We start from the raw sequence: 14,639 nt of genomic DNA, 5'->3' as shown, positions 1-14,639 counted from the left end.
GAAATACAAGAGACATGGATTCGATCCCTGGGTTGGGAAGATCCCCTGGAGAGGACATGGCAACCCAATCCAGTATTCTTCCCTGGAGAATCCCATGGACAGAGGAGCCTGGCCGGCTACAGTCCATGGGGTCGCAGAGAGTTGGACATGACTGAAGCGACTTAGCACACAGCACATGCACCCAGCATGGTGGGCCCGGACTTGGGATGTGTGTCCTTCCTACTCTAGCTTCTCACTCTTTGGTGGTGGGGGGCTCCTGAGACCCTCTGCCCTGGTTCATGCCCTCTTTCCTGGACTCAGCTTCCATCCTGGCCACGTTTCCCTGGCCCCCCAACCCTGCTCTCAGTGACCACCCCACCCCTGCCCACCCCCCTACAGATCACCCGGCAACAGTACCAGAATGGGCTGCTGGCCTCACGCATGGAGAACTGCCCCCAGTTCCCCCTGGACGGGTGCACCATCTGCACTGAGAACTTAGCTGACAAGGCCGAGTCGCCGCCGGTGGACGAGACCACGAACCTGCTGAATGAGCGCAACTCCTTGCTGCACAGAACATCTCACGAGAGTGCCATCTGACAGGAGGGCCCGGGGTCCCCCGCCAGCCCCGCGGGGGCCTCCCCAGTGGGCCCACAAGAAGACAGGGAGCCTGTTAGGCCGGAAGGGGTACAGTTATCCTGTCTGACTGAGCAGCCAGAGGGCCCCCTGCCTGAGGGGGATCTGGTCTCTGACAGGGATCTCTGAACAGCTCGGAGGTGGCAGCTGCACAGCCCTGGACTGTGGGGCAGTGTACCGGCGACCAGGAGTGCTTCTAAACTCAGCTCATTGCACCTCTTTTTAAATATCATAGGGGGAAGGGAAGACAGGGTTAAGGAACTTTATTTAAAAGCAGTTTTTTTTTCCACAAAAACTTTAAAAGGGGTAGGGTTTCTCACCCCGGGAAGCAGTAGCCATAATGCACTCCCAGTTGTGACCTTCTGGCTGCATCCCTGACTCAGGGAGCCAACTCTCCCTGCTCCTCTTCCACGTCCAGAGATGGCACCACCACAGCCTCCTGGAGGAAGATTTCTTCTTGGGAGAGGAGACAGTTCTTCCCAGGAAGCAAAGAACCAAATAGCGCTGAGAACAACTGCTTGGACGTACGCTGAGGCTCGCCTGTCGGCACCGAGGCCAAGGGGTTCTTCTGGGAACCGTGGTCAGGGAGGTGGCCCTCCCAACTGTGGAGAGGAGCACGCCGCCTCCTGTCAGTCGCTGGACCCAGGAACTGCCTAGGACTCTGCTGATGGGGCCTCCTGGTGAGTTGGGCTGGGCTGAGGAATCTCAACCCGTCCCCATGATCTGCCTCACATCCACCCCTTTGGGCAGCTCTCCCCTTGTCGTGGGGCTGACTCCAAGGGTTAGGCAGGGTCTCCCACCTTTGAGATTGCTAACCAGACTGCTCCCCAGGCACTGCCCTCAGTTTCACCAAAGGTTTTCCCCAGGTGGGGAGAGTGTCTGTGTTAGAGGGGCTTACTTGTGATGCTCTTTTCAGGGCCAGGAGGGAGCTTGGTCGTGAGCATCTACATTGTTAGCAATCAGTTCATCTCCCTTCCACCCCATAGCCAAAGTCAAGTCTCATTACTGACCCACAAAGCCCTTCTTTCCAGACTCCCTGCTTCTAATCCCAAACCCCAGTGTCTCTTGGGGATTGAGGTCAGGAGGACGTGTAGGAAGCCAACCCAAGTGGGTTCTTCATGCCCTTTCCTCTGTGGCCGAGGCTCACCTGACCTTGTTCACATACTTACAGAACCCAGGAAAGGAAGTTTCCACCTAGAAGGCACCCAAGCAGCAGCCCCGTCCTACCCACGAGTGAGATCCTAGTGTGAGCTGTCATCCTGGTCTTTGCTGAAGCCCTTGGCACTGGACCCTGAGTGCCGCAGCCCCATCTGCAGTCCTGCACCTTCTCCCTGAGCAGCAGGCTTCCCACTGTCAGGGAGGCTGTGGGACCAAGGTCCACTTTGACCCTTTGGGTGGGTGGAACACCTGCTGGGGGCCTGGAAAAGACGAGGGAGCCTCGGCAGGCCTTCCCGCCTAATATTTATTCACTTCTTTCCTCAACCCGAGAGACCTGGAACCCCAAGTGCTCTGTTGGCAATGACCAGAACATGCCTTTCACCAAGTATGCTGGGCCCTGGTCAGTTTAACAGGCCTCCCCAGTGACAGAAGTGATTCCTACAAGTCTGGAGAGAAGGTGGTGACACCTGTGGGTTCTTAGCCATAAGGAAGACACCAGACCTTTGCACCCTGTCCAGTGAAACCCCTTAGTTTTTTTCCAGGAGCAGCTTGCTCTCCGTGTCCACATGGGGGCTTGCAGTGCAGTTTTCCTGGGGCCTGAGTGCTGCCTGAGCCCACCCACTGCCCGAACCTAGTGTTTGTGTGTGAAGTCCATGGAGCAGGTACAGACACTTCCACGGCTACCTCCGTGCACACACAGATGCTCTCAAGAGATGGTCCCTCCTCCCCACCTCTCCCTGTCCCCTTTTATAATCACTTTCTGCAGAGGGTCATGGTTATTTCCAAATATTACTGGTCCGATGACTTCCTCTTCCCAGTGCAATTTCTCATTTCCTATTCCAGCCTCTGGTTCCTGGGCTGAGCCGTACCCTGGACCTGGCCCAGCCCTGTGCGTCTTCCCCATGGAAGGGGGACCTCCGCAAACAGCAGGCCTCCATATGGGTAGGCGAGTCACAGCCACCGTAGCAAATAACTTGTATTTATTTTGCGTAAGATTTTAATTTGTATATTTTTGTGATTTATTTTGGCATTGTTATGAGTTTTGACTCTCGGGGAGTTTTGTTGTTATGACTCTTGTGTCTTTTGTCACAAAACAATGATAATATTTGCTAAACGATATATGGAATTTATTTTTGATTGGTAATAAAAAAAGAAATATGGATTAATCTTGGTGAGCCTTCAGTTGGCCTGTCTGAGCTCAGGACTTGTCACAGAGCTCGAAGTGGCAGTGCTTGGCTATGACAGGGCAAGAGGCAAGCATCCTGGGACTGTTTACCACTAAAAATAATGAAATGGACATGTAACTTACAAAAACATAATCAAGCCTGTTATCACAGGAGCTAGAGAGTGCCAGCTGCTGCTAGACTGATATGGCAAGTGTGCTTGACTGCCACCGTTATGAATCCAGTAAAATGGAAACCAGAGGGCCAGGGACAGCTGGACTGGGCAGATTGCCCCTCCTCTCTCTTCTAGGGGCTAAAGGAGAAAGATGCTTGATCTAAAACTATGATCGCATTGTCTAAGAACAGCAGTTGCCACTCGGTCCAGACTTGAAGGCTGGTTGTGGTCTCCAAGTTAGAGTGCCCACCCCCAGAAAGCCCACCTAGAAGGGACCTCACTGCATCCACTCCGGAGGCTTCAGTCGGGCAGATTCCCACAGCGCCCCCAGGTGCCTCAGCCAGTGGGTACAATCGAGTGCACCCAGGCCAGGGGCTCAAGGAAGCCTGGCTTAAGAGGGGAATTGGGGGGAATGTTAGGCATTGGGTAGGCAGAAAGGAAAGAGGACATTTCAGATAAGAGGAATAACATGCAGAGTCCTGTGTATAGGTGGGCAAGAAGAAATTTCATTCATCCATCTGTCCCACACATTTCAGCCGCTGCTACATGCCACATGCCACCTTCCCCTCAGGCTATGTTCTCCACCTGGAACACTCTCCCAGGTCTTTGTGAGGCTCACCCCTCACTTCATCTAAGCTTCTGTTCAAATGCTACCTTCTTGAAGAAGCCTTCCCCATCAGACCATCCAAAAGAGCTTGGCCCCCATCCCTCTGTCCGTCTCCTCATCTTGCCTTGTTTTTTTCTCTGCAGAACGTAACTGTCAGGCGTTAAAATGAGGATCTGTGTATTTTTTGTTGTCATCACACTAGAGCTTAAGCTCCAGCAGGTCAGGGTATTTGTTATTTCAGCTGCAGTCCCAGTGCTAGAGTAGTACCTGGTGCACTGCAGGCGCTGGATGCAGGGAATTCTTGTTGAATGAATGAACGAATGGGCCTTACCAGAAGGTAAGTACCAGATTTTATTGGAGGGGAGCATGCTGCTCCTATAACCGACTGAACCTAGTAAAGATGGTCGGGGAAAACTGGCTGGAGGAAGTGACGTATACAGGCTGGAGAGAGAAGCAGGAGTCAGTCAGGGGTCATACACAACAGTTATGGATTTAAAACTCAAGAATAAATATTTTGATAAAACATGGAAATGTCTTGAGCTGAATGGCCAGAAAGGAAAATCGCCCATGGGGGACCTGAAAATCTGGTGACAAGTGTCTCCACCAACACTGTGATAATGGGCCAAAGAATGGTGCAGAGCCAAGGAAGAGAGAAGCTGCTAAAGTGGTATGGGACCTACGTTGTTCCTAGAAAGTCATTCATGGGCAACTTTGTTTGCCCTGCGCTGGATCCTTTGGGTCTCATGGTTTAAATCATCATTTGTGTTTTCCAAGTTTGATCTGATTGTTTTCTCCAAAGGTTTCCCTGCCAAAATAAGTTACAAGGTTGTTTTCCAAGGGAGCCTGAGACCAGAGGAAAAGTAACATATCAGAGGTCAGAGCCCTGTGTAGATGTACTGGGCGTTTTCCCCACCTTGCCTCTGGAACTGTTCTTTGCTGGTTAACTTTTCAGGTATGTGGCTCATTTCAAGTGTGTTGTCCATTCCATCTGTGTCAGCATTTTTATCTGGACTTGGAGACAGAAGTGTGAACCAAAGGGACTGAGTCTATTATTATTTTTTCAAAGGGGCATGCCAGTCCGGTGGAAAGGGTCAAAGGTCATAATTGCTTCTGCTGGCAGCTTATTCTGGAATTTTTCACACAATACTTACGTTGGTCACTCACCACAGGTTTACTCATTTTTGCACATTACCTTCCACACAAGTATATTTCACTTAATTGTGACCACAGTGCCTAAGCTTTTTAATAGTATTTTCATGACAACATATGTGTTTCTATACAGTCCTTGCAAAGACCATTTTAAATGACACGCATATGGATGGTCTTATCAGTCTACTTATGTTAGGAAAGTTGAAAATACATAAAAATGTAGAAAATACAAAAAACCAATTTTGTCGGGACACTTATGGAGAAGTCTTGTTAGCTTGTGTATTTCCTTCCAACCAGGTAAAGTTCACATGTAACAGGTTGAGGAACATTCCATACTGTCAAGGACCATACAGTCTTCTAAAACAACAATCCGGGGAGGATCCTCTTGAATAGTTCCTGTTGGTCGTTAGAAATTATCTTCCCAAGGATGCTCTGCGAGAAGTGAAGTGACCAGATACAGTAATTCCTGACAGAGATGCCAACTCCTAGTGTGGCTGGGATGGCGACAGGATATTAGGCTGGTCGCTTTGGAACCCGTCATCCGTGCCTGAGCAGTGTTCACTTTTCTCTGGTAAAGTGCATTAATAACGAAGTAGCTGCGAGGATCCAATGAGGCAGTGATTTCGTGTGTTTATGTACTTTGTTCTCTCTGGCAGGGTTGCAAGTTCATCTAAGGAGGGACTGACTGTATGTCACGTCCCAGACCCATAGCAGCGTCGCGCGCGATCAAGGAATACTTTCAATAAGCTTTAGCTTCCGACGCCCAGTCGTCGGTTCTTTTAGCCCTCTTCGAGGTTTGGATCGTTGGTTTCTGAGAAAACGGACCATCTCCCTTCGTTGAATTCTCTATCTGCAATTTCAGGAGCGCCACTCCTCTCGGCGGCCAGAATCCCGAGCCAGGGACTTCCCCGAGTACGGGCCTGGCCTCCCGGCGCTGGGGATGGCCGGAGAGAACCAGACGCGCGCGGAGAGCGGGCCAGCCCGCCGCCCAGCGTCCTCCGGGTGCCGCGGCCCAGGCCCACAGGGCCGAGAGCCCCACGCCCCCGGCCCGCCCCGGGATCGCGCCGCCGCTTGTTTACTCCCCGGCGCAGCCTAGTCCGAGCCTGGGGCCCGCCCCTGCCCGCCGCCTATTGGCTGCGGAGACTCCAGGGCTGGCGACGATTGGCCCGGCGGAGGCGGAGAGGTAGGCTGCGCGGGAGGCCGAGAGGGGGCAGCCGGCGATGGCGGCGGCGGCGGCGGGTCGGCTAGGCTGGCTGCTCGCCGCGCTCTGCCTGGGCAACGCCGCCGGAGAGGCGGCGCCGGACCCGCGAGTGCTGGGCGTCTGTCTAGAGGAGGACGGAGCGGCGGGCGCGGGGTGGGCGCACGAAGGGGAGGTGCGGGCCGCGCCCGAGGCCACCTTCCGCTTGCGCCTCTTCGGCTCGGGCTTCTCCAACAGCTCCTGGTCCTGGGTGGCTCCTGAGGGGGCGGGTTGCCCCGAGGGCGGGCCGGCCGCGGCGCCCGACGGAGCGGCGGCCCCCACGGGCGAGTGGCGCGCGTTGCTGCGCCTGCGCGCCGAGGCCGCGCGCCCGCACTCTGTGCGGCTGGCGGTGCGCGGGGAGCCGCGGGGCTCGGCGCCCGGAGAGGCGGCAGCCCTCACGGGCGAGTGGCGCGCACTGCTGCGCCTGCGCGCCGAGGCCGCGCGCCCGCACTCGGCGCTGCTGGCCGTGCGTGTGGAGCCGGGCGGCTCGGCAGCCGAGGAGGAGGCGCCGCCCTGGGCTCTGGGCCTGGGGGCGGCGGGGCTGTTGGCGCTGGCGGCTCTGGCGCGGGGCCTGCAGCTGAGCGCACTGGCGCTGGCGCCCGCCGAGGTGCAGGTGCTGCGCGAGAGCGGCTCGGAGGCGGAGCGTGCGGCGGCGCGGCGCCTGGAACCCGCACGGCGCTGGGCGGGCTGCGCCCTGGGCGCGCTGCTGCTGCTGGCCAGCCTGGCGCAGGCGGCGCTGGCGGTTCTGCTGTACCGCGCGGCCGGGCAGCGCGCCGTGCCCGCCGTGCTCGGCAGCGCGGGGCTCGTGTTCCTGGTGGGCGAGGTGGTGCCGGCCGCCGTGAGCGGGCGCTGGACGTTGGCACTGGCGCCTCGCGCGCTGATCTTCAGCCGCCTGGCGGTGCTGCTCACCCTGCCCGTGGCGCTGCCGGTGGGCCAGCTGCTGGAGCTGGCGGCGCGGCCAGGGAGGCTGCGCGAGCGCGTGCTGGAGCTGGCGCGCGGCGGCGGCGACCCCTACAGCGATCTCAGCAAGGGCGTGCTGCCCTGCCGGACAGTGGAGGACGTGCTCACGCCCCTCGAGGACTGCTTCATGCTGGATGCCAGCACCGTGCTGGACTTCGGCGTCCTGGCTAGCATCATGCAGAGCGGCCACACGCGCATCCCCGTTTACGAGGACGAGCGCTCCAACATCGTGGACATGCTCTACCTCAAGGACTTGGCTTTCGTGGACCCCGAAGACCGCACGCCGCTCAGCACCATCACCCGCTTCTACAATCACCCACTCCACTTCGTCTTCAACGACACCAAGCTGGACGCCGTCCTGGAGGAGTTCAAGCGAGGTAACTGTTGGGGAATCGCGGAGGGGACGCGAATGTCAGCTGTCTCTCCCCAGAGAAGGAGTGGGGTTTAGGGAAGCCTTGGGGAAATGTCCCAACCGGGTGGACGACAGGGAGGCCTCTGAGCGCCCTTTTAATGAAGATGATGGTTTTTTAGCTCCGAATGATCTTGCAAAATATAATTTAAAGCCTTTGGTTCAGAAAATGACAGTACTATAAACGACAAAAATCTTTTCCGAGCAGGCCCCCAGTTTGGGGAGGTATGTGTACTTGTCTCTAACTCTCCAGCTCTTTACTGGGTTGGACTTGGGCTTTGTGGCAGGTCCAGACTCTTGGATAGAAACTGAAAGAACATAGAGTATACGTTCTGGATACCTGGACGCTGTTGTCTGCACATGTGTAATACCAAATTAGTGGAACCTGTGACGTTTCCAGGGTGTCATTGTTAAGGTCAGTGATGGGCTTTTGCCTTCCTGGTTACAGAAAAGGGAATGATTGATCATTACTTCCTGCAGTGTGAAAGAAACTTCCACTTTGATTTCACCAGAAGCAACTCGATGGAGGCCAGTCAGTCTCCCCTTCCTTTAAAAAAAAAAACAATAAAACAAAACCCAAGTAAGGGCTCAAGTTCTCTTAACTCCACATGTTTGTCCTCTCCTTTCACCCGGGTTCAGGTGAAAACTGAGACTCTCCCACTGTGAAGGCTCGGGTTCCCCTGCAGTCTCCTCGGTGATTGGGCTTGGGGTCCTCCCCAGAGCTTGGTGGTGCTTCTCACACCTGAACTTGTGTGGGGACACTTCTGGACTCTGAGTGAGCTTGACCATAAAAGACTGCATAATTGAGGCCGAGAAGTGAGCAAGGCCACCTCATAATGACTTCCTGACAGCTGTGCAGTCTCCAGGTCCCAGGATCCCATAGGAGGTTCCCTGTGAGCCCCTGGACTGTCAGGGCAGGGAGGCAAAGCTGTGGTGTAGTGACCATTGGTACTGCTGTATGCAGCCACTAGTGGGCACCCTCTGGCACCATCTTCTTTAACCCTTGCAAGAGGCTGGGGTTTTGAAGAATTAGGCAGTTACTGTTACTACTGTTTCTCGGGATTGGGTGGGAGACTTTGATGGGCAGCTCTGACTGCTGCACTGGGGAATCTCTGGGTGCTTCTACTTGTTTCCTCAGAATGTAGCCATGCAGCCCTGCTCTGGGGAGAGGAGCCCGGGATCCGGGCAGACAGAGCCTCCCAGGAGCAAGTGCTCCATTTTCGAGTAAAACGATATTTTCTGAGGCAGTGGTGGTTCTCGTGGCTGTGAGGCCAGCCGGGCTGGCCCTGGAGTCAGCAGGGGAGGGTACCATCCTGCCCCTGCCATCTTTCAGCTTGAGGCCAGGCTTGACCACCAGGGCGGTGGCTGCAGGCAGAGCGTGGCACCCAGTTTAAGTGGTTTCCACAGATCACTGACTGGTGTGGAGACCAGAGTAGGGGGGTCCCCATGGTTGGGGGGCCCAGTGAGAGGTGACGGTAGCCTCAAAAAGGCTGCTCAGTGAGCGTAGAAAGGAACACCCAAGAGGGCATTGGAAGGTGGGCTTAGGATTTTGTGGCTTGCTGAGGGGCTGTGAGGCGGGAGGAGGAGCAGAGGATGAATGTGGGTTTTGGGTTGGTGGTGGCCTTGCCTTTCCCTGAGGCCGAGCACTCGCAGGGAGGAGCTGGCTCGGGGGTTGGGGCCGGGGCAGGCAGACGAGTTTGTTGTGAACACTGGAATTTGTGTGTGCAGTGTCCTGAAACGCACAAGTGAAAGTCTTAAGCAGGAGGGAAGGATCTGGATGTCGGTGGGAGGTGGTCCCCGGGAGTGATCCTGGAAGCTGACAGAGGGGCACTACCAGGGCGGGGGTGGATGGGCAGTGAGGACGGGTGGTGAGGAGAGCCCGGGTCCTGGAGTGTCCTGGAGTGATCAGCAGAGGAGACTTGCATCACGTCCTTTGGATCCAACAACCAGGACACCCTTAACCTTGCAAGAGCAGTTGTGGCATGCTGTGGGGAAGCCGGGGTGGGGGCCAGCACTGAAGGAAGACGGCCCAAGGAGACTAGGGAGTGCTGGCTCGGACAGGCCCTGCAGGGCAGGAGGACTTCTGCTCTGGTGTTGTTTTCCCGCCTTTTCTTTGTTAGCTTTTTTAAAATTTTTAATTAGAGGAAAATTGTTTTACACTGTTGTGTTGGTTTCTGCTGTACAGTAACTCCAACCAGCTATAATTTTACATATGTCCCCTTCCTCTGCTGTTTTTATTTATTGATTTAATTTGGCTGTGTGGCATGTGGGATCTCAGTTCCCTGACCAGGGATTGAACTGCAGCCCCTGTGGCCAGAAGCGTGGATCTTAGCTAACCATTGGACCACCAGGAACGCCCTGCTCTTTGGTTCTAATATGCGGGAGTCCAGTGGGCTTAGGTCTAAATGTTGGTAGGAAGTTGCTGGTAGGGAGGGATAGCTCTGGAGAGCCCCCTTCTAGAAGGTAATGGGGGTGTGCAGTGTGGACGTTGAATGGAGGACTCTTTGGTTCCCTTGACCTCCTGATTCCTGTGGAGAGTGAGGGCCATTCTCAGGGCAGGATAGCCTTATCTTTCCTGTGTCACCTAAACTCTCTCCGCTTCTCCTGTGCAATGCAGTCCTTTGGCAGCTAGCTTTATGTTTCCTCACTAAAGTCTTCATTAGCCCAGCCCTCTTCTTCATTCCTCTGCTCATGAACAGAGAACATATTGTAGCCTCCATGGTGCACAAGGTTTTAGAAGTCAGTCCCCTTCCTGTCTCTCTGCCAAGTGTATGAGGCAGGGGTCCCTCTGAATTCCCTGAGGCGGAAGGCCCTGGCATCTTGGCAGTCACCATTTCAGGCCCCATTCCTTTCTCTCTTTCAGATTGTGGTTTGTTCTGGAACTTTAGAGTCTAGAAGAGGCCCCTTCCCCAGTGAGGTGTCCCTCAGTCAATGTGCAGACCCGAGGTGACAGCTGATTGTTTTGAGCACACGTTGCCAGGAGGAGTGCAGACTTCTGGAGGTGTAGTTCAGTTCAGTCCCTCAGTCGTGTCCGAATCTTTGTGACCCCATGGACTGCAGCACACCAGGCTTCCCTCTCCATCACCAACTCCCAGAGCTTGCTCAAACTCATGTCCATTGAGTCGGTGATGCCATCCAACCATCTCATCCTCCGTTGTCCCTTTCTCCTCCTGTCCTTGATCTTTCCCAGCATCAGGGTCTTTTCCAGTGAGTCAGCTCTTCACATCAGGTGGCCAAAGTATTGGAGCTCCAGCATCAGTCCTTCCAGTGAGTATTCAGGACTGTTTTTCTTTAGGATTGATTAATTTGATCTCTTTGCAATCCAGGGGACTCTCAGGAGTCTTCTCCAAAACTGCAGTTAAAAGTATCAATTCTTCAGTGCTCATCTTTCTTTTTTCTTATTTATTTTAATTGGAGGCTAATTACTTTACATTATTGTAGTGGTTTTTGCCATACATTGACGTGAATCTGCCCCAGGTGTACATGTGTTCCCCATCCTGAACCCCCCTCCCACCTCCCTCCTCATCCCATCCCTCAGGGTCATCCCAGTGCACCGGCCCTGAGCACTCTGTCTCATGCATTGAACCTGGACTGGTGATCTGTTTCACATATGATAATATACATGTTTCACTGCTATTCTCTCAGACCATCCTACCCTTGCCTTCTCCCACAGAGTCCAAAAGACTGTTCTGTACATGTGTCTCTTTTGCTGTCTCGTATACAGGGTCATCTTTGCCATCTTTCTAAATTCCATATACATGCATTAGTATACTGCATTGGTGTTTTTCTTTCTGAGTTACTTCACTCTGTATCATAGGCTCCAGTTTCATCCACCTCGTTAGAAATGATTCAAATGTATTCTTTTTAATGTCTACTCAGTGGGTACCACAGCTTTCTTATCCATTTGTCTGCTGATGGACATCTAGGTTGCTTCCATGTCCTGGCTATTATAAACAGTGCTGCAATGAACATTGGGGTACACGTGTCTCTTTCAGTTCTGGTTTCCTCGGTGTATATGCCCAGGAGTGGGATTGCTGGGTCATATGGGAGTTCTATTTCCAGTTTTTTAAGGAATCTTCACACTCCATAGTGACTGTACTTTTTGCATTCCCACCAACAGTGTAAGAGGGTTCCCTTTTCTCTACACCCTCTCCAGCATTTATTGCTTGTAGACTTTTGGATAGCAGCCATTCTGACTGGCATGAAATGGTTCCTCCTTGTGGTTTTGATTTGTATTTCTCAGATAATGAGTGATGTTGAGCATCTTTTCATGTTTGTTAACCATCAGTATGTCTTCTTTGGAGAGATGTCTGTTTAGTTCTTTGGCCCATTTTTTGATTGGGTCGTTTATTTTTCTGGAATTGAGCTGCAGGAGCTGCTTGTATATTTTGGAGATTAATTCTTTGTCTGTTGCTATTATTTTCTCCCATTCTGAAGACTGTCTTTTCACCTTGCTTATGGTTTCCTTCATTGTGCAAAAACTTTTAAGTTTACTTAGGTCCCATTTGTTTATTTTTGCTTTTATTTCCATTACTCTGGTAGGTGGGTCATAGAGGATCCTGCTGTGATTTATGTCAAAGAGTGTTTTGTCTATATTTTCCTCTAGGAGTTTTATAGTTTCTGGTCTTACATTCAGATCTTCAATCCATTTTGAGTTTACTTTTGTGTATGGTGTTAGAGAGTATTCTGGCTTCATTCTTTTACAAGTGGTTGACCAGTTTTCCCAGCACCACTTGTTAAAGAGATTGTCTTTTCTCCATTGTATATTCTTGCCTCCTTTGTCAAAGATAAAGTGTCCGTAGGTGCGTGGATTTATCTCTGGGCTTTCTGTTTTCTTCCACTGATCTATATTTCTGTCTTTGTGCCAGTATCACACTGTCTCAATGACTGTAGCTTTGTAGTATAGTCTGAAGTCAGGCAGGTTGATTCCTCCAGTTCCAGTCTTCTTTTTCAAGATGGCTTTGGCTATTCGAGTTTTATTGTATTTCCATAAAATTGTGAAATTATTTGTTCTAGTTCTCTGAAAAATACCATTGGTAGCTTGATAGGGATTGCATTGAATCTATAGATTGCTTTGGGTAGTTTACTCATTTTCACTATATTGATTCTTCCAATCCATGAACATGGTATATTTCTCCATCTATTTGTGTCCTCTTTGATTTTTTTCATCAGTGTTTTATAGTTTTCTATATATAGGTCTTTTATTTCTTTAGGTAGATTTATTCCTAAGTATTTTATTCTTTTTGTTGCAATGGTGAATGGAATTGCTTCCCTAATTTCTCTCTCTGTTTTCTCATTGTTAGTGTATAGGAATGCAAGGGATTTCTGTGTGTTGATTTTATATCCTGCAACTTTACTATATTCATTGATTAGCTCTAGTAATTTTCTGGTGGGGTCTTTAGGGTTTTCTGTGTAGAGGATCATGTCATCTGCAAACAGTGAGAGTTTTACTTCTTCTTTTCCAGTCTTTTGGATTCCTTTTATTTCTTTTTTTTCTCTGATTGCTGTGGCCAAAACTTCCAAAACTATGTTGAATAGTAGTAGTGAGAGTGGGCACCCTTGTCTTGTTCCTGACTTTAGGGGAAATGCTTTCAGTTTTTTACCATTGAGGATAATGTTTGCTGTGGGTTTTTCATACATAGCTTTTATTATGTTAAGGTATGTTCCTTCTATTCCTGCTTTCTGGAGGGTTTGTATTATATATGGATGTTGAATTTTGTCAAAGACTTTCTCTGCATCTATGTAGATAATCATGGTTTTTATCTTTCAATTTGTTAATGTAGTGTATTACATTGATTGATTTGTGGATATTAAAGAATCCTTGCATTCCTGGGATAAAGCCCACTTGGTAATGATGTATGATCTTTTTAATATGTTGTTGGATTCTGTTTGCTAGGATTTTGTTAAGGAGTTCTGTTTTGCATTTACGTTCATCAGTGATATTGGCCTGTAGTTTTCTTTTTTTGTGGCATCTATATCTGGTTTTGGTATTAGGGTGATTGTGGCCTCATAGAATGAGTTTGGAAGTTTACCTTCCTCTGCAGTGTTCTGGAAGAGTTTGAGTAGGATAGGTGTTAGCTCTTCTCTATATTTTTGGTAGAATTCGGCTGTGAAGCTGTCTGGTCCTGGGCTTTTGTTTGCTGGAAGATTTCTTATTACAGTTTCAATTTCCATACTTGTGATGGGTATGTTAAGATTTTCTATTTCTTCCTGGTTCAGTTTTGGAAAGTTATACTTTTCTAAGAATTTGTCCATTTCTTCCAAGTTGTCCATTTTATTGGCATATAGTTCCTGATAGTAGTCTCTTATGATCCTTTGTATTTCTGTGTTTTCTGTTGTGATTTCTCCATTTTCATTTCTAATTTTGTTGATTTGATTCTTCTCCCTTTGTTTCTTGATGAGTCGGGCTAATGGTTTGTCTATTTTATTCATCTTCTCAAAGAACCAGCTTTTAGCTTTGTTGATTTTTGCTATGGTCTCTTTTATTTCTTTTGCATTTATTTCTGCTCTAATGTTTATGATTTCTTCTACTAACCCTGGGGTTCTTAATTTCTTCCTTTTCTAGTTGCTTTAGGTGTAGACTTAGGTTATCTATTTGACGTTTTTCTTGTTTCTTGAGCTAAGCTTGTATTGCTATGAACCTTCCCCTTAGCACTGCTTTTACTGAGTCCCATAGGTTTTGGGTTGTTGTGTTTTCATTTTCATTCATGTCTATGAATATTTTGATTTTTTTTTTATTTCTTCTGTGATTTGTTGGTTATTCAGCAGCGTGTTGTTTAGCCTCCATATGTTGGAATTTTTAACAGTTTTTTTCCTGTAGTTGACATCTAATCTTACTGCATTGTGATTAGAAATGATGCTTGGAATGATTTCAGTTTTTTTGAATTTACCAAGGCTAGATTTATGGCCCAGGATGTGATCTATCCTGGAGAAGGTTCTGTGTGCCCTTGAGAAAAATGTGAAATTCATTGCTTTGGGGTGAAATATCCTATAGATATCAACTAGGTCTAACTGGTCCATTGTATCATTTAAAGTTTGTGTTTCCTTGCTAATATTCTGTTTATTTGGTATATCCATAGGTGTGAGTGGGATAGTAAAGTCTCCCACTATTATTGTGTTACTGTTAATTTCCCCTTTCATACTTGTTAGCATTTGCCTTACATCTTGTG

General features: G+C 50.2%; 2 protein-coding genes across 4 annotated transcripts in view; both read left to right on the top strand.

Moving 5' to 3' along the window:
* The window catches only part of CNNM4 (cyclin and CBS domain divalent metal cation transport mediator 4), a 38,089-nt gene extending 35,170 nt beyond the window's left edge, over positions 1-2,919 (top strand). Inside the window, exons 7-8 of one of the 2 annotated variants that reach the window (XR_008682562.2) lie at positions 379-1,292; positions 1,784-2,919. Coding sequence is in view for 1 of the 2 variants with exons in the window: in XM_055401136.2 (XP_055257111.1) it covers positions 379-576 (198 nt within the window). In the remaining variant the exon portion in view is untranslated. Of the gene's footprint in view, positions 1-378 lie in introns of both variants that reach the window. The other variant, XM_055401136.2, reaches the window with a different exon arrangement.
* A 3,016-nt stretch (positions 2,920-5,935) lies between these two features.
* The window catches only part of CNNM3 (cyclin and CBS domain divalent metal cation transport mediator 3), a 30,132-nt gene continuing 21,428 nt past the window's right edge, over positions 5,936-14,639 (top strand). For both annotated transcript variants that reach the window (XM_055401138.2, XM_055401139.2), the window contains exon 1: positions 5,936-7,438. In XM_055401138.2, coding sequence (XP_055257113.2) covers positions 6,085-7,438 — 1,354 coding nt within the window. In that variant the 5' untranslated portion in view covers positions 5,936-6,084. The remainder of the gene's footprint in view (positions 7,439-14,639) is intronic.

Source organism: Moschus berezovskii, chromosome 11 (genome assembly GCF_049115385.1).
Source record: "Moschus berezovskii isolate FMDL1 chromosome 11, NW_MosBer_1.0, whole genome shotgun sequence".
In the NCBI taxonomy this organism is placed as follows: domain Eukaryota; kingdom Metazoa; phylum Chordata; class Mammalia; order Artiodactyla; family Moschidae; genus Moschus; species Moschus berezovskii.
Note: the sequence above shows the minus strand (reverse complement) of the source record. Positions and strands in the feature narration are given on the sequence as shown.